This window comes from Crocuta crocuta, unplaced genomic scaffold (genome assembly GCF_008692635.1).
Source record: "Crocuta crocuta isolate KB4526 unplaced genomic scaffold, BGI_CrCroc_1.0 scaffold233, whole genome shotgun sequence".
NCBI lineage: Eukaryota > Metazoa > Chordata > Mammalia > Carnivora > Hyaenidae > Crocuta > Crocuta crocuta.
This window is the reverse complement of record NW_027529526.1, coordinates 2,778,642-2,794,216: the sequence shown is the minus strand read 5'-3', so window position 1 is coordinate 2,794,216 and position 15,575 is coordinate 2,778,642. Positions and strand designations below refer to the sequence as shown.

The 15,575-nt window shown below is 45.2% G+C and overlaps 1 protein-coding gene across 1 annotated transcript in view; it reads left to right on the top strand.

The window, feature by feature from the left end:
* The window catches only part of OTOG (otogelin), an 83,972-nt gene that overhangs the window by 29,295 nt on the left and 39,102 nt on the right, over positions 1-15,575 (top strand). Inside the window, exons 24-30 of the mRNA XM_077761075.1 lie at positions 7,170-7,277; positions 7,643-7,781; positions 9,364-9,498; positions 9,788-9,934; positions 10,241-10,360; positions 12,257-12,373; positions 13,393-13,549. Of these exons, the coding sequence (XP_077617201.1) occupies positions 7,170-7,277; positions 7,643-7,781; positions 9,364-9,498; positions 9,788-9,934; positions 10,241-10,360; positions 12,257-12,373; positions 13,393-13,549 (923 nt within the window). The remainder of the gene's footprint in view (positions 1-7,169; positions 7,278-7,642; positions 7,782-9,363; positions 9,499-9,787; positions 9,935-10,240; positions 10,361-12,256; positions 12,374-13,392; positions 13,550-15,575) is intronic.

Below are 15,575 nucleotides of genomic sequence, written 5' to 3'. Positions count from 1 at the left end.
GGCAAGGGCATCCACAGGAGACCGCTGTGAGGTCTCCACAGCCTGCACAAGGTCCTAGGCCAACTGGCAGAGTGCAGATAATACTTGCTACCACGTAGACCCCAGAGGGGCTTGTGGGGAATGTCTGTAGTTGAAGGTCGCTTGTGGCACTGTCTGTATGTGCACAAGCCTGCCTTTCTGACGACAGGGAGAGCCAGGGCCTCTGGGATCAGGAACTGAGAGCTGCTCACCGTGAAGCACGGTGGCCAGGTGGAACTGAGGGAGCTGGGTGCAGGTCTGCCAGTCAGCCACCCTGTGACCTCTCTGAACATGTCCTCATCTGCACAGTGAGGGCTGATGACTCCCTCCCAGAGGGCTCAGGAATGAAGGATTCAGTGGGATCCCTCTTATGGCAGTTTGAGGGCTCAAACTATATTCCTCCAGCATTAGCGTGCACACGAATCAGCAGGTGTCTGACCCTGATTCAGGAGGCTTGGGGTGTGGCCTGAAACTCTGCATTTCTAGCAAGCTCCCAGGAGATCCAAGTGCTTCTGGTCTTGGGACCACAGTCTGAATAGCAAGATTCTAAAGCACTATCCAACATTAGGGATTAGTTTCACTCAGACTGCAAAGCCAGACTGGGGTTTTCTTTCCAGTCCCCTTTTCAGTCCCCAGGTTCCAAAGGATAGGATCGACTGTGAAGATTTCTAATGGGCTGGGTGACCTAGGACAAGTTATGTGGCCCCTTGGGCATCAGTTTTCTTGTCTGCAAGGTCCTGCCTCATTGGCCGAATCTGAGCAGGGCAGTACCCCAATCTTCTTCCTCTGCTCCAGGCCTTTTAGAGTTCAGTTCAGGTCCTAGAGCTGTGCCAAGAACATCCGCAGTCCAGAGGGCCTAGGACAGTCACCTTAATGTTTGTCGCTAGCTATGTGGCATCATAGACAAATCACTTACCTTTTCTGTGCCTGGGTTTGCTCCTCTGTGAATTGAGGGTAGTAACACCACTTGAATGAGACGATGGCTGCAAGGAGCCAGGCACTGTGTAGTGAGTGCTCCATTAAGACTTGTTCCCTTCCCCTTCTTAATACTGAATGCCATAGCCTCTTGGGGTATTTGCCATAGTGCCTCGTAGGCTGTATGAAATGTCCCGTGAGGAGCTTACACATATTCCACATGGGCTTGTCAAAAGGAAGTTACTAAGTCTCGACTTGTAAAAAAAGGACAGGCATTTCCTACCATTCTGGAATGTTTTCTTGGGAGTTGGGATAGGGCTTCTAAAGATGCCCAAGTACTCTTCTGATGACCTGTGCCTGGGACCCTCTGGGCCCCTGGGCCCCATACTCCCCTCTATGGCATTTTTAGAATCTCCGGGTGCCATGCGTTGCTCCAAAGGGCCCTGAGCCACTGCAGAAGCCACTGGGGCTGTTTGTGCCCCTCCAAATTTCTTTGCATTTGGGTGCTGAGCCAAGGACCCTGGGGCCACTAAGCAGTGTAGTACAGTGGATGTAAGCACAGACTGTGGAGTCAGGCTTGAATCTTGATTCCACCACTGAAACTCAAGTAAGTTAACTAACCCTAGCTCAGGGTTAAGAGTTAGGGTTAGGGGTTAGGGTTAGGTGAGTTAGCTAACTTCCTTGAGTGTCAGTTTCCTTGTTTGTAAAGTAGCACAAAGTAAGCACTCTAGGTGAGCAGATAAGCTTTGTGTTCCTCATTTGAATGCCATGCATTTGCACATGCCCCTGTGGGGACCCTGATGTGACAGGATCCCCGAACAGGTAAAGACAGAATGCTCCACAGACTGAGGTATCTGGAGGACAGAGGCCACAGCTACTGTCTGTGGTGGGCACACAGTAGGTGCTCAGGGATGCTGGCAGGTCTGCGTCGGGTCAGGAGAAAAGTGAATGGTGAGCAGCAGGAAAGACCCCTCAGGAGGTAGCAAGACACAAGGCCTGGGCTGAAAGTAGAAGGTGATGAGCCAGCCCATTGCCGGTGTCTGATGCAATTACGGGGAAAGAAGGGACAGGAAACCAATATTTATTGTGATTCTATAGGCACTAGGCAGTGTGCCCAGGTCTATAATGAAATTCTCTTAATGACCTTGGGAGGAAGGCGTCATTATCCCCGTTTTACGCACGAAAAAACAGGGGCCTAGGAAGGTTAAGTGTCTTCAGGGAAAACAGTAGATTAAACCCATGTGTTTTTCTCCTGCTTCCTCCCACAATGAAATATTGGTAATGGAGTTAAAAAAAAAAAGAAAGAAAGAACCATAAGTCCCCAGGGACAAAGAGAACAGGCGTGGGAATGACAGTGATACAAGATGGGTCAATAGTTTTTGAAGAACGAACAAGGGTGGATGTGTAGAAACTGACCTTGCGGAGCAGCAGTTGACAGCGGATGCTTGCAGAAGAGGCCAAGGAGAAACAACCTGTGTCATGTTGACAGCTTCAGGGACAGGTGGCTCCAGGCGTCTCAGAGAGTGGGGTAGTAGGAGGCAGACAGGAGGAAGTCCCACACAAGTCTATGTAAGGAGCAGTTAACCACTCCCCCACCCATGCCCTGAGGTCATGAAACTACCCTAACCCATCCAGCAGGAAGGTAAAAGTTTCTGCAGAAACCAGATCAGAGACTTTGATCTCAGGAGCACCAGGAGGGAGGAGATGCAGAGTAAAAACAGGGAGATTAAATGAAAGCCTACTGGGACCCCAGCCCAGCTTGCTTCCCACAATAATGGCACCGAAGCTTCCGCATCCCAGGCTGGAGATGAAGAGGATCCTCTTGAAAATGGGCTGGGCCAAGAGAACAAAAATCTACAGAAAGTGGCATTTTAGAGGTTCCCCAACAAAATGGTGGCTACTCTTAATTATGAAGATTCTAGTCAACTTTTGGTGCCCTCCTGTTTTTTTCCCTTTTAATATTTTCAAAGTGAGGCATAATTTATAAGCAGTAAAACGCATTGATTTTAAGTGTACAGTTTGCTAAGCTTTGACAAATATGAATGCTCATGTATATCTACCCATGAAAGTATTCATTGTTTATTGTATCTCATTATTGTTTTAATTGGTAATTTTAACTGGTAATTTTTCCTAATAACAATGAGTACTTTTTAATGTTTTTTTCTTCCTTCCTTTCTTTTCCCNTTCTTCCTTCCTTCTTCCTTCCTTTCTTCCTTCCTTCCTTCCTCCTTCCTTCCTCCTTCCTTCCTCCTTCCTTCCTTCCTTCTTTCCTCCCTCCCTCTCTCTCTCCCTCTTTCTCTCTCTCTCTCTCTCTTTCTTTCTTTCTTTCTGTTTGTTTTTTTTGCCCCTTGTATATTTTCCTTTGTGAAGTGTCCATTCAATTCTTTTCCCCATTTCTTATCTGGTTGACTATTTTCTTTAAATTGAGTTGTAGACGTTCTTTCCTTATCATATATATATATATAGCAAATATTTTCTCCTTGTCTGTGTGTGTGGGGGGGTTGTTTTTGGTTTTGTTTTTTTACTTAATGTATCTTAATATGTCTAAAGATTGATGATGGACAGAAGCTTTAAATTTTTATTTTGTTTAATTTATCATTTTTTTCTTTAAAATCAGTGTTCTCTGTCCTAAGTAATTGCAACTCAAAGTCCACAAAGACATTCTCCAATGTTTTCCTTTATTGGTTTTACAATTTTAGCTTTTAGATTTGGTTTTATAACCTATCTGAAATGATCCTATATTGTAAAATGGAGTCAAGTTTCATTTTACTTTTTCTGATGGATACCCAGTGGTTCTAGCTCCATTTTAATAAAATATTTTTCTCTCCCTATTAAATTGCTTTGGTACTTTTGTTAAAAAATCAATTGTTTAAATGTGGGTCTATTTCAGGACTCTCTATCCTGTACCATTGATCCATTTGTTTCTCTTTACATTTTTCTAATGTTTATTTATTTTTGAGAGAAAGCATGAGCAGGGGAGGGGAAGAGAAAGAGAAGGACAGAGAATTTGAGGCAGGCTTCTCACTGACAGCAGCGAGCCCAATGTGGGGCTTGAACTCACAAACTGTGAGATCATGACCTGAGTCAAAGTGAGACACTCAACCGACAGCCACCCAGGTGCCCCTATTTGTCTAGCTTTAGGCCTGTATCACACTGTTTTGATTTCTGAAGCTTTATAATAAGTCTTGAAATCAGGAAGTGATAGTGCTCCAACTTTATTCTTTTTCAAAGATTTTTGGACACTTCTAGGTCTTTGCATTCCCGTGTAAATTTAGGATTAGCTTGGGAGTTTCTACAGAAAAGCCTCTGGGATTTTTATTGGTTTCATGTTGAATCTAGAAGTCAGTTTGGTGAGAGCTGATGTCTTCACACTAGTGAGTCCTCCAGTGCACAAGTATGGCATTATTCCATTTACTGGGTCTACTTTAATTTCAGCAGTGTTTCATGGTTTTCATGGAAAGGTTTTGGACACATGCCATAGAATTTGTTCATAGCTATTTGATGTCTTTGTTGTCCATTCCATCTAAGTTGGAATTCCATCTAGGTTGTCAAATTTATGGGCTTTACATCATAAAAGTATTTCTTTATTTTTCTTTTAATATCTGTAGAATCTGCAGTGATGTTTTCTCTTTTCTCCTGATATTAGTAATTTGATGTTTTTCCCTTTTTGTACGAGTTGGTCTAGGTAAGGGTTTGTCCATTTTATTGATGTTTTCGAAGAGCCTACTCTGGTTTCATTGATTTTTCCTATTGTTTTTCTGTTTTCTATTTCACCGATTTCTGCTCTTATCTTTATTATTTCCTTCTTAACTTGCTCTTATTTGAGATCTTTTATTGTAGTCTTTTGTTATTTCTACTATAAGCATTTAAAGCTATAAATTTCTCTGTAAGCAATGCCTTAGCTCACTCTACAAATTTTGATATAACGTGTTTTTATTATTTTTGTTGTAATCTTTTCTATTTTCTTTGTGATTGCTTCTTTGACCTATGAGTTATTTAGAAATGTTATGAAATTTTAAAATGTTCGGAGATTTTTGTTTGTTTGTTCCTGAGTTCTAATGTAATTTCGCTGTGATCGGATAATATACTTTGTATGATTTCAAACCTCTGAAATTTACTGAGTTTTTATGGTCCAGAATATAGTTGTCTGGGTGAACCTCCCATGAATGCTTGAAAATAACATGCGCTTTGCTGTGACTGGTTAGAGAGTGTCATGAGCGCACTACGAAGGCACACACATGAATTGTGTCTTTCCACAATGTCAGCTTTATTCAGTCATAATGCAAGGTTAACATAATTATAAAGCAGGCTCAGGATTCCAAACTCAATGACATTTCACCATGTGTTTAACTTGGCTCCATACATGTCACACAAAGCAAAGCACAAGACAAGTCACACAACAAATGAGATAGAATGGGGGTAGAAAGCTAACAAATCAAACTCGAAGTCAGTCTGTGAGCACATAATTGAGATAAGGCCTTAGTCCAGTCCAGATCAGCTGTCAGCATTTACTGCTTATTATGTTCAAGCAGTGAACGATCTCTGTTCTGATGGAGATCAATCAGGCAGAACCTTTGGCAGCAGCTGCCTTTTTCAAAGAGGGGTCAGTGTCTGAGGAGTCTGACAGTTTGCTACAATAACCCTCCCTTTTTAAAGGGATTTAATCAGTCTTGGAGCTTTGCAGATCTCCTCTGTTTCTGCTGGTTATCAGTTCTGAGTGTGCCATAAGCTGCTACTGGTCTCCGTGATATCTGGTCTGGGCTGCAATGCCCTTAGCTGCTAGGGTCATTGTTTGACACAGGCAACTCCCTGACATGAGTGACTCCATCTTGTTCTCTATAGAGTTTTTAAATTGTCGATTAGGTCAAGAGCATTGTCCAATTGTTCAGATCTCCTACATCTTTGAAGATTTTTTGTTCTATCGTTAATGGAGTGGAGTGTTGAAATTTCCAATGATAGCTGTGGATTTGTCTCTCTATCCTTTTAGTTCAATGAGTTTTTGCTCCTGTTTTTAAAACTCTGTTGCTTGGTACATGCACATTTAGGATTATTACCTTCTCTTAATATATGGTCTTTTTCGTTGTCATGAAATATCCCTCCTATTGCTGTTTATGCTACTTGGCTGGAAGTCTACTTTGACGTTAATAAAGCCACTCTGTCTTTCTTATAACTGATGTTTGCATGGTAACTTTTTCCGTAATTTTACTTTTAACTTATCTGTGCTTTTACTTCAATTGTGTCTTTTGTAAACAGAATATAGTTGGGTCTTGCTTTTTTAGCCAGTGTTACAGCTTCTCACTTTTAATAATTGAAGAGTTTATACATTTGGATTTAATGTAATTGGATTGGATTTAATACTAGCATCTTGTTCTTTGTTATCCGTCTGTTCTGTTGGGTTTTTTTCATCTTTTCTTTCCTTTTGGGGGTTAAGTATTTTTAATATTATATTTTATTTCCCTTACTTCATTTTAACTATGTATCTTGGCATTTTTATTTTTTGCATTTTTCTAGAGATTATAATATACGTATTTCATTTATCAGTCTACTGTAAATTAATATTTTATCACTTTATATAGAATATTTATACCACTATACTTTCATTTACGTATTCCTTATCCCTTGTACTATTATTGTTCTACATTTTACTTCTACGTATATTATAAACCACACAATTCATTGACATTAACCTTGCTCTAAATGCTCAATTACCTTTTAAAGAAACTAAGAGACAATTTCAAAAATTATCTTTCACCATAGTTTCCATTTTTGGAGCATTTCATTTCTTCATGTGGATCTGAGTGTCCATCTTCCTGAAAAACTTCCATTAACATTTCTTTCAGTGCAGGTCTACTGGTTGTTCCATGAGCAACTGGAGTAGGAGCATCAATGCCCTTGCTCACGGTCTGTTTATTAATATACAGCTAGTGCCTAAGGGGCAATTGGCATCTAGCCTGGCCAGGGGGATGTGGCTGGTATAACTGAGACTTGCTTCCTGATGGATGGCAGAGGCTTCTGACATGGGCCAAGTCTGTCTTTGGTTTTTCCGGTTACCAAAGTACCTCTGAGCCCCACTGGGCAGCAGCAGGATGATAGTTGGGTACGTGGTCAGTTTCTTCTGGCATAAATGCTGAGACCTCCCCGCCCCCCAACAGTATCCATGTGGATTCAGGGTCTTCTATAGATGACAGATATGGGAAGTGTGCTTTCCTGACCACTTGCTTGCTGTGTCCCTACAGCTTACTCAGACACGGGGATGCATGTTTCCTGCCAGAAGATTGCCCATGCACTTGGAAGGGGAAGGAATATTTCCCTGGGGACCAGGTCATGTCTCCCTGCCATACCTGGTAAGTGAGGGTACTGTTCACACTCTGCTTTTTGCTGGGGATGAGGACGGATATGAGATGCATGATCATGAGTATGGGCTAGCATCCCCTTTCCACCATGTTCATACTCATGTTGCATATTTGTGTGTTATTTAGGGATGGTTGTATATATACAAGTGATGCATAGAAAGAAATTTGGGGGATGTTTCTGTAAATGTTAACGTGAATGTGAGTTTGTGACCTGCAGGCTTCTGGTGGAGGTTGATGGTGTTTGTGACTCCCTAACTCAGAGGCACACAGGGGAACTCTACAGGCAATGGCTCTGTCATGGGTATTCTGTGTGTGTGGGGTGTGCCCTGAGAGCTGGTGTGGCACCTGTGTTTCAGTGTGTGCCAGCAGGGCTCGTTCCAGTGTGCTCTCCACCCCTGCGCTTCCACCTGCACGGCTTATGGTGACCGGCACTACCGCACGTTTGATGGGCTCCCCTTTGACTTCGTGGGGGCATGCAAAGTGCACCTGGTCAAGGTGAGCTCCTGGATGTGTCTGCTAGGCTGGCCCTGTGGGGACCCAAGGCAGCTGAGGCTGAGGACCCGTCAGGCACAGTGATAGTCTAGACTCCAGTATGATGCACAATTAGGTGGGTGGGTAATTACTGGGAGACTGAAAGAAGTGCTGAGGACCAGGCTCAGGGCTAGACAGAACTCACCAGGCACAAAACACCTCACTGCCTGTCTACTCACCATTTTAGCCTTGCCACATTGGGTCCCAATGTTTTTTCTGTCTGTAATAAGAGCTCATGTTTTCTAAGCTTTTATTATATACCTGGTGGTCTCCTGATAAAATTTTGTGGATTGTTTTACTTAATTCTCACATCACCCTTATGAAGTAGAATATATTTGCCCCATGTTATAGATGCAGCAACTTGGGCTTAGGGTAGTTAGGTGTCTTGCCTGAGATCACACAGCTAGGCAGTAGCAGAGCTGGTGTCAGGTTTTAACCAAGAAATCTGATGGGAGGTTCGGTGTGCTTAAGAAGTCACATGCTAAAGCTGTCAGCTTATGGGAAGGAAAAGGGATAGTGGTGTGGGATGGGAGGCATAGTAGACACAGGATCCTCTCCAGAAGGAGAAGAGGGGTCCCAAGAGGGCAGGTGGGAGAGTGCCGGATTCACACCTAGGGGACCTTGGTTTTGCCAAGGGCCTGTCACATTATATAATAGTAAAGCAATAATAATAAGGAGAAACCTTTTATGGAATGAGTCTTATCTATGGGGCAGGCATTGTACTGGGGTCTTTCACATAATTTCTGTAACTCCATGAAACAGATTATTGACCCATTTTAATTTTTAAATTTCAAAGATAATCCGTGCTCTTCACAGACGTTTACAACAATATAGAAGCATATGTTACAAATGAGTATTTCCCCTCACAGCTCTTCTGTTTCCATTGTCTGCTCATAACGTTAAATGTGAATCTTGCAAGATCACTTTCCACAAGACAGACATACACACATGAACACATGCACTTTGTTTAGTTTATGTGGATAGAATTCTGCAGTTTGTTTTATTTGTTTAATACTACATATCCTAGTCATGATCTCATGCAGTCAGTATATACTTCTTCTTTCTGTAAAATTCTACAGAGAGGACATGCTCTAGTGTGTTTTATTATCCCCTCATTGATGGGCATTTGCTGATATTTAAATGCTCAATGAATACTTTTGTGGATGTGTTTTTAGACTCTTGTAAGTAGAAGTGCTATAAAAAGTTGTATGCAGTGCTTGCAAATTTTGCCCTCCAAAAAGGCTTACACTACCATCATCCATGGATATAAGGCAGTACCTCTGTCCCTATACCCCTGTCAGCATCAATCATCCCTCTTATATATTCATTTATTTATTCATTCATTCATTCTCCATCCATCAGATCCTTTTTGGAAATGACTACGTGAAATTGAACTTTGGAGAACTGAAGTTTCCCAAAGTCACACAGTTAGTAAGAAGTAGACGTGGATTGAAAGCCACCTCAGAGTCCATGTCCCGCTACCTCTGTACCTGTGCATGGATCTTTTCCCTCCCTGGCTTGATGAACTGACTTATTTTCTCCTCAGAGCACGTCGGATTTCAGTTTCTCTGTGATTATAGAAAATGTAGACTGCTACAGCTCTGGCATCATCTGCAGGAAATTTATTTCCATCAACGTTGGGAACTCACTCATTATCTTTGATGATGACTCAGGAAATCCTGTAAGGCCCGGTGCAGGTTAAGGTTGTACAGACAATTTGTATGTTAACAGGGGCCGGGGGCAGACGAGGGCTGGGGACTGGTTTCCTTACCACAGCAGTTTCTCTTGGAGCCGTTGAGTCAGCAGCCCAGATTGAATTCCTTGGTCAGAGTTAAGAACACAGAGGTCAATGTCAGGACATGAGGGAGGCATGATTTCCCAGGGCTGGACAGTGACTTAGAGCCGGGCCCCACTGACCCAAGTATTGGGGGACACTCGAGCCTCAGGAATGACTGTCTCTGTCCCCCTAGAGTCCTGAGAGCTTCCTGGATGAGAAGCAGGAGGTCCACACCTGGCAAGCAGGGTTTTTCACGCTGGTGCATTTCCCAAGGGAGCACATCACCCTCTTATGGGACCAGAGAACCACGGTGCACATCCAGGCTGGGCCACAGTGGCAGGTAGTTGCATGAGCGGTGACCCTCACGGGGGCCCCTCCTCCTGTCTGGGGCTGATCTAAGCCCCTGTGCATCCTTGCATGAACTATACTGTCACCGAGGAGCCAGGAGCAGCACACTTCTTGTCCTGTCTGCCCCCACCTCACTCTGTGCCCTTCTCCTCTGACTCTTCTCCTATCCCTCTTTACATAGTGACCCCAAAAGTTGCTTCTCGGTCCATGACAGATTCCTGGGCCCATGGTGACTCCTCTGCCAGTGGTTCATCCCTGGTGTTCCTGCAGATGACCGCCATGTCCTCTCTTCTTTCAGGGCCAGCTGGCCGGACTCTGTGGAAACTTTGACTTAAAAACCATCAATGAGATGAGGACTCCGGAGAATTTAGAGTTAACTAACCCCCAGGAGTTCGGCAGCAGTTGGGCTGCAGTCGAGGTAAAGCCTTCCTAGGCTGACTCCCTCTCTCACTCATATGGGCCCTGACCAGTTCTGAGGGGACCCGGGTCAGAGACTGCTCCTCTGTGAGGCTGCTCCTGCAACTGCTCTGCCGGACTCTGACCCAGCATCCCCAGCCTTAGACTCTGTCCTGCGGCCTGTGGACACGTACCACCCATCTCCCAAATCGGGCTGCACCTGTGCCCCAGATCAGGCCCTGGCAGGAGGTAGAGGCTGCAAAGAAGACAAAGCCTTTGCCCTAGGAGACATGACTGCCTGCCAGGGAAGATAAGACTTGTTGAAACATGACCATTTACCCATCTTTTGTGTCCCCAGTGCCTGGCACTAGATTTGGCCCAGAGGACAATCCAAGAGAGACCCATGTGGACTGAGGCAATCAGAGAAGGCTTCCTGAAGGAGGTGGGAGTAGGGTGGTACTTAAAGGATAGGCCATATTTGGAAAGATGCATGTATCAGAGAGAAAGCCTCTGAGAGGGAAGATAACATTAGCAGAGGCAGAAATGAGGAAGGTGGCCTTGCAGGTTGAGAAATGAGGAAGGTGGCTGAGGTGCCCAAGCTGTGAGCTATGGGGTTAAATGGCACTGAACTGAGAGCAGGAGACCTAGGTTCTTGTCTTGGGTCACCCAGTGACTTGCTGGGTGACCTTGACCAAGTTCCATCTTCTCTGTGGTCCTCTGTGAAGGAGCAGTGCCAGGAGAGGGATGGTGACTGGATTTGACTTCTCACGACAACTTTGATCAGTCAGAAGAGGTTGCCTGGGAAGCTGTGCTGAGAAATACCTAAGACTTGTGTCAGGCTCATCTAGGAGAACTGTGGTTGATTTGTTATGTCTGCCATGAGTGCAGCAGCAGACAGCAGTGATATGAGTGTTATATATTTGCCCTTCTTGGACTGGGTCATCTTAGGTCCCTAATTCTCTGTTGGAGGGTAGAGGAAGATGAGCTTATGTAGCCTGAGGTCAGAGCATAGTCCTGGCTTGGAGCTCAGTGTAATCTTGAGGTGGGACAAGGCTGTTCTTACAGCCTCAGAAGAGTGTGCTCTAGCCCACTCCCATTTTAGAGAAGTAGAGAGGGTGACTAACTTTTATTGCTCCCCCCCTCTGATCCCCCTACTGCTGTTCCTCTCTTGGTAATCCCCTTGGCATATCCTGGGGGTGGGGGGAAGGCTCTGGTGAGAATGTAGGCCTAATGGAAGAGGCCTGGCAAACACTGGGGAAGTCTGTATTAGTTGTTAGTTATCTATAGCTGTGTAACAACTTTACTACAGACTTGGCAAAATTTAACCACACACATGTATTATCTCAGTTTCTGTGGGTCAAGAGTCAGGGTGGGGCTTGACTTGGTTCTCTGCTTAGGGTATCACAGTCTGCTACCAAGGTGTCAGCCTGGGCTGAGCTCTCATCTGGAGGTTTGACTAGGGAGGTATCTCCTTCCCCACCTGGGGGATTGTCAGTTCCATTAAGTTCCTTGCAACCATAGAACGGAGAGCTTCAGTGTTTTTGCTAGCTGTGGGCCAGAGAGAACCCTCAGCTCCTAGAGACCACTCACCATTCCTGCCATGTGAGATTCTCCAACACGGCTGCTTGCTTCCTCACAGCCAGCAAAGGAGAGACTCCAGACAGATGGGCTCCACCATTTTATGTAACGTAAAAATGCAATCACATACACATGACCATGTCCATCCCATCACCTTAGCCTTCTTTTGTCAAGTTGAAGCTTTCATAAGTCCTTCCCACACTCAAGGAGAAGGGATTATATAAGGACTTGAACCTCAGGAGTCAGGGACCATGGGAGTCAGTCTAAGAGTCTGTCAACCACACCAGGCAATAGGCATTGTGGAGACAGGGAGATCAACAAGCCTGCCTTTGCCTCTCAGTGCCCAGATACCCTTGACCCCTGGGACACATGTGTCCTGAATCCTCTCCGGGAACCATTTGCCAGAAAGGAGTGCAGCATCCTGCTCAGTGAGGTGTTTGAGACCTGCCACCCTGTGGTGAGTGGAGCCCAGCCTCAGCCCTCCTGATCCCCTCCCCACCTTCCCAGGATCCCTTCTGCTCTCAGATCCCCTACCCCACAACCCATGGCTCAGAAGAGGCACCTCAGGTCTAGAAAGGAGATCCACCTCTGCCAATCCCCCACCTCCAGCCAACTCAGATGCGTCTGTCCTGTTTTCCCAGATTCCCAGATGACCCAGGACAGACAGCCAGACAAACAACTTCCATGCCACTCCTTTATTTTGAGAGAGAGAGTAAGGGAGGAGCAGATAGAGAGAGAGAGAGAAAGAGAGAGAATATTTTTTTATTGTTTATTTTGAGGGGGGTGTGTTTGCATGCACATGTACACAAGTTGGGGAGGGACAAAGAGAGGAGAGAGAGAATCCCAAGCAGGCTCTGTGCTGTCAGCACAGAACCCCACACAGGGCTTGATCCCACAAACTGAACCATGAGATCATGACCTGAGCCAAAATCAAGAGTGAGATGCTCAGCCGACTGAGCCCCCCCCCGGTGCCCCTTCCATGCCCTTTTCAAGCCTGTCCCAATCTGTCTCCTCCTCCTGATGAAGAAGTTCCTCTGAACAGTGAACAAAACCCCCTCATGCTGTGGCATCGGCCTGCTGCCCGTTCTGCCCTCAGAGGAGACAGGGGAGCTGGCGCTTAGCTTCGCATAGTCCCCTCCAGGGCCTTGAAGGCTGCTGTCGGACTGGCCTGCACTGTCTCTGGCCCTGGTTGGGAGTTCACACCCCACATCTGTTTCTCGGCCACATCCTTAGCCCTTGCATCCAATAGTACAGGCCTGGGGAAGGTAAGAGCTCAGTTCTCAAAAGTGGGGTTTGTCTGGGCCATGGAGTTGTTTCCTTCTGGAAGAAAGGCCACCTGTCTGCCCTCACCTCACTAGGCAGCTTGCCCTGTCCTGTGACCCCTTCATGTTTATGCCACTCCTGAGGCTAAGTGGGAAGCTGAAGAGCTAACATTCGGGAACTATTCTCAAACCTCTGACTTCTGACCTCCCCCAGGTCGATGTCACTTGGTTTTACTCGAACTGCCTGACAGACACATGTGGGTGCAACCAGGGTGGTGACTGTGAGTGTTTCTGTGCCAGCGTGTCTGCCTATGCCCACCAGTGCTGCCAGCATGGGGTGGCTGTGGACTGGCGGACCCCACACCTCTGCCGTGAGTATGCAGACCAATCAGCCAAGGTAGGGAGTGGGGACCCTCCTGTGGGCAGGTCTGTGGGGTGCCATCACTGCCTGGCTAGCGTTTAGTGAATACTTGGTATGTTCCAGGCACCAACTGGATACTGGTTTGCCTGTATCTTTCATTGAATTCTGACAAAACCCTATGAAGTAGGACCATTTATTCCTGTTTTCAGTTGGGGAACAGGTTAGACAGAGACAGAGATTAAGTAACATGCTCAAGGTCACATAGGTTAGCGGTGGATCCAGGGCTCATCTTCAGATGGTCTGGCTGCAGACCTGTGCCCTTAACCACTTTGCCAGAAGAGTTAGGAGCCCTGGGTTTTAGACCCACAGCTGCCATTTACAAGCTGTGTGGCCTTCACCATTTGCAAATGGCCTTAACAAGTCACCCAACCTCTCCGGGGCTCAATTTTCTCATCCGAAAAGTAGGAGAAGACTTGCCCCACCAGCTTTATTGTGAGGACTAAATGGGACAGGGAATGTGAAAGCCCTTTGCCAGCTAAGGTACATAGGCCTCATCAGAGGCAGCACAAGACATCAGTTTATTTAGAACAATGGTGGTCTGCAAATGCCCTGGGTTGTCCGCTCCTATCCAGTAAGAATATTTCCAGCACGAATCCATACATATACATAGACACATGTACATAGATATACTGTTAGTAGTGAAAATGTGTATCGTAAAACAGATATAAAAGTAAATATTTTAAAAATTAAATAAAATATGCAGAAAGTTAAATTACTCATTAACTTATTATTTATTATTTGTTCCTGCATACCGTTGATCTTCCTGGTGCAATTACGCCTCACTTTGGGGTGCAGTGGTTATTACACTGGCCCTGGGGCCAGACTCTGGGTTAGCGGTCACCAAGTGGGGTGGCCTGGCGCATGTTCTTCACACTCTGACTCATCATTGAGGGTTGAGGGAACCATACTTGCCTTGCAGGGTGCTGTGAGCTCTCAATGAGATGACACATGTAAAGCCCTTGGCACAGCGCTCTATGCTATTACTGAGGTTGCTGTCATTTTTCATGGGGACACAGGGCTAGCATGTCCTGAGCCCTGAGAGCTCCAGGCAGGATAACCCTAGGAAGAAGATGGAACAGAATCTGCCTTTGGTCTCCCTTTTCTCTGCCCATCTTCCTCTGAGACCCTCCCACTGCAGATGCTCTGTGGACACTCAGTGGTCCTCCCTCTATTTCTCAGATAAAAATCTTTCGTGAAGGAGAAGGGAACACATATTTACAAGGACCCACTGTCTACCAGGCCTTGTGCCTTCTGTGTGTTAACTCATTTAATATTTAGGACTAGAGTGAACTAAGGGACACCTCACCTGGGATACAAGATTTAAGGGGCACCAAGAACTCAGTAGTGGAGATAAATCACATGTTAAGGCAATTGTTTTAAAAACTGAAACTTAATGCAAAACTATCTTTGGCATCGGTGGACAAAATATCAAAGTTTTAAGTAATGACAGGATCAATATTATTGATTTTCCCTTCAGCCTCAGGATCCAGTGTGACTCGGCAAGGCGCTGTCATTGATCCTGTCCTTACTTAAATTTTTTGATATTTTATTTATCATGGATATTTTTGCATTAACTTAAAAAATTTTTTAACAGTGTGTTAAAATATTATATATCTTAATTACTGAAATTTTTGACGCCCTCTTACATTTTGCACCCAAGGTAAGCATTTGCCTTACCTTAGTCCAGACCTCACAAGTCTATGGAGCAGACACTAGTGGCGGTCCCATCTTACAGATTAGGGCACTACATTTCAGAGAGGTTGAGTAACTTGTCCCAGTATGCACAGTTGAAGAGTGAGAGAGATGGAATTTGAACTCAGGTCTGACTTTTCCGGACTATCTCTCCCTGACCTGGTACACACTTGAAACCAGAGGCTCTCAGATCTAATTCTCATGTTCAATCTTCTGAGTCAACAAGTGAAGAAAAATAAATACTTTCCCATAGCCACGTGGTGGGTCAATCTGACTGCTAGTGC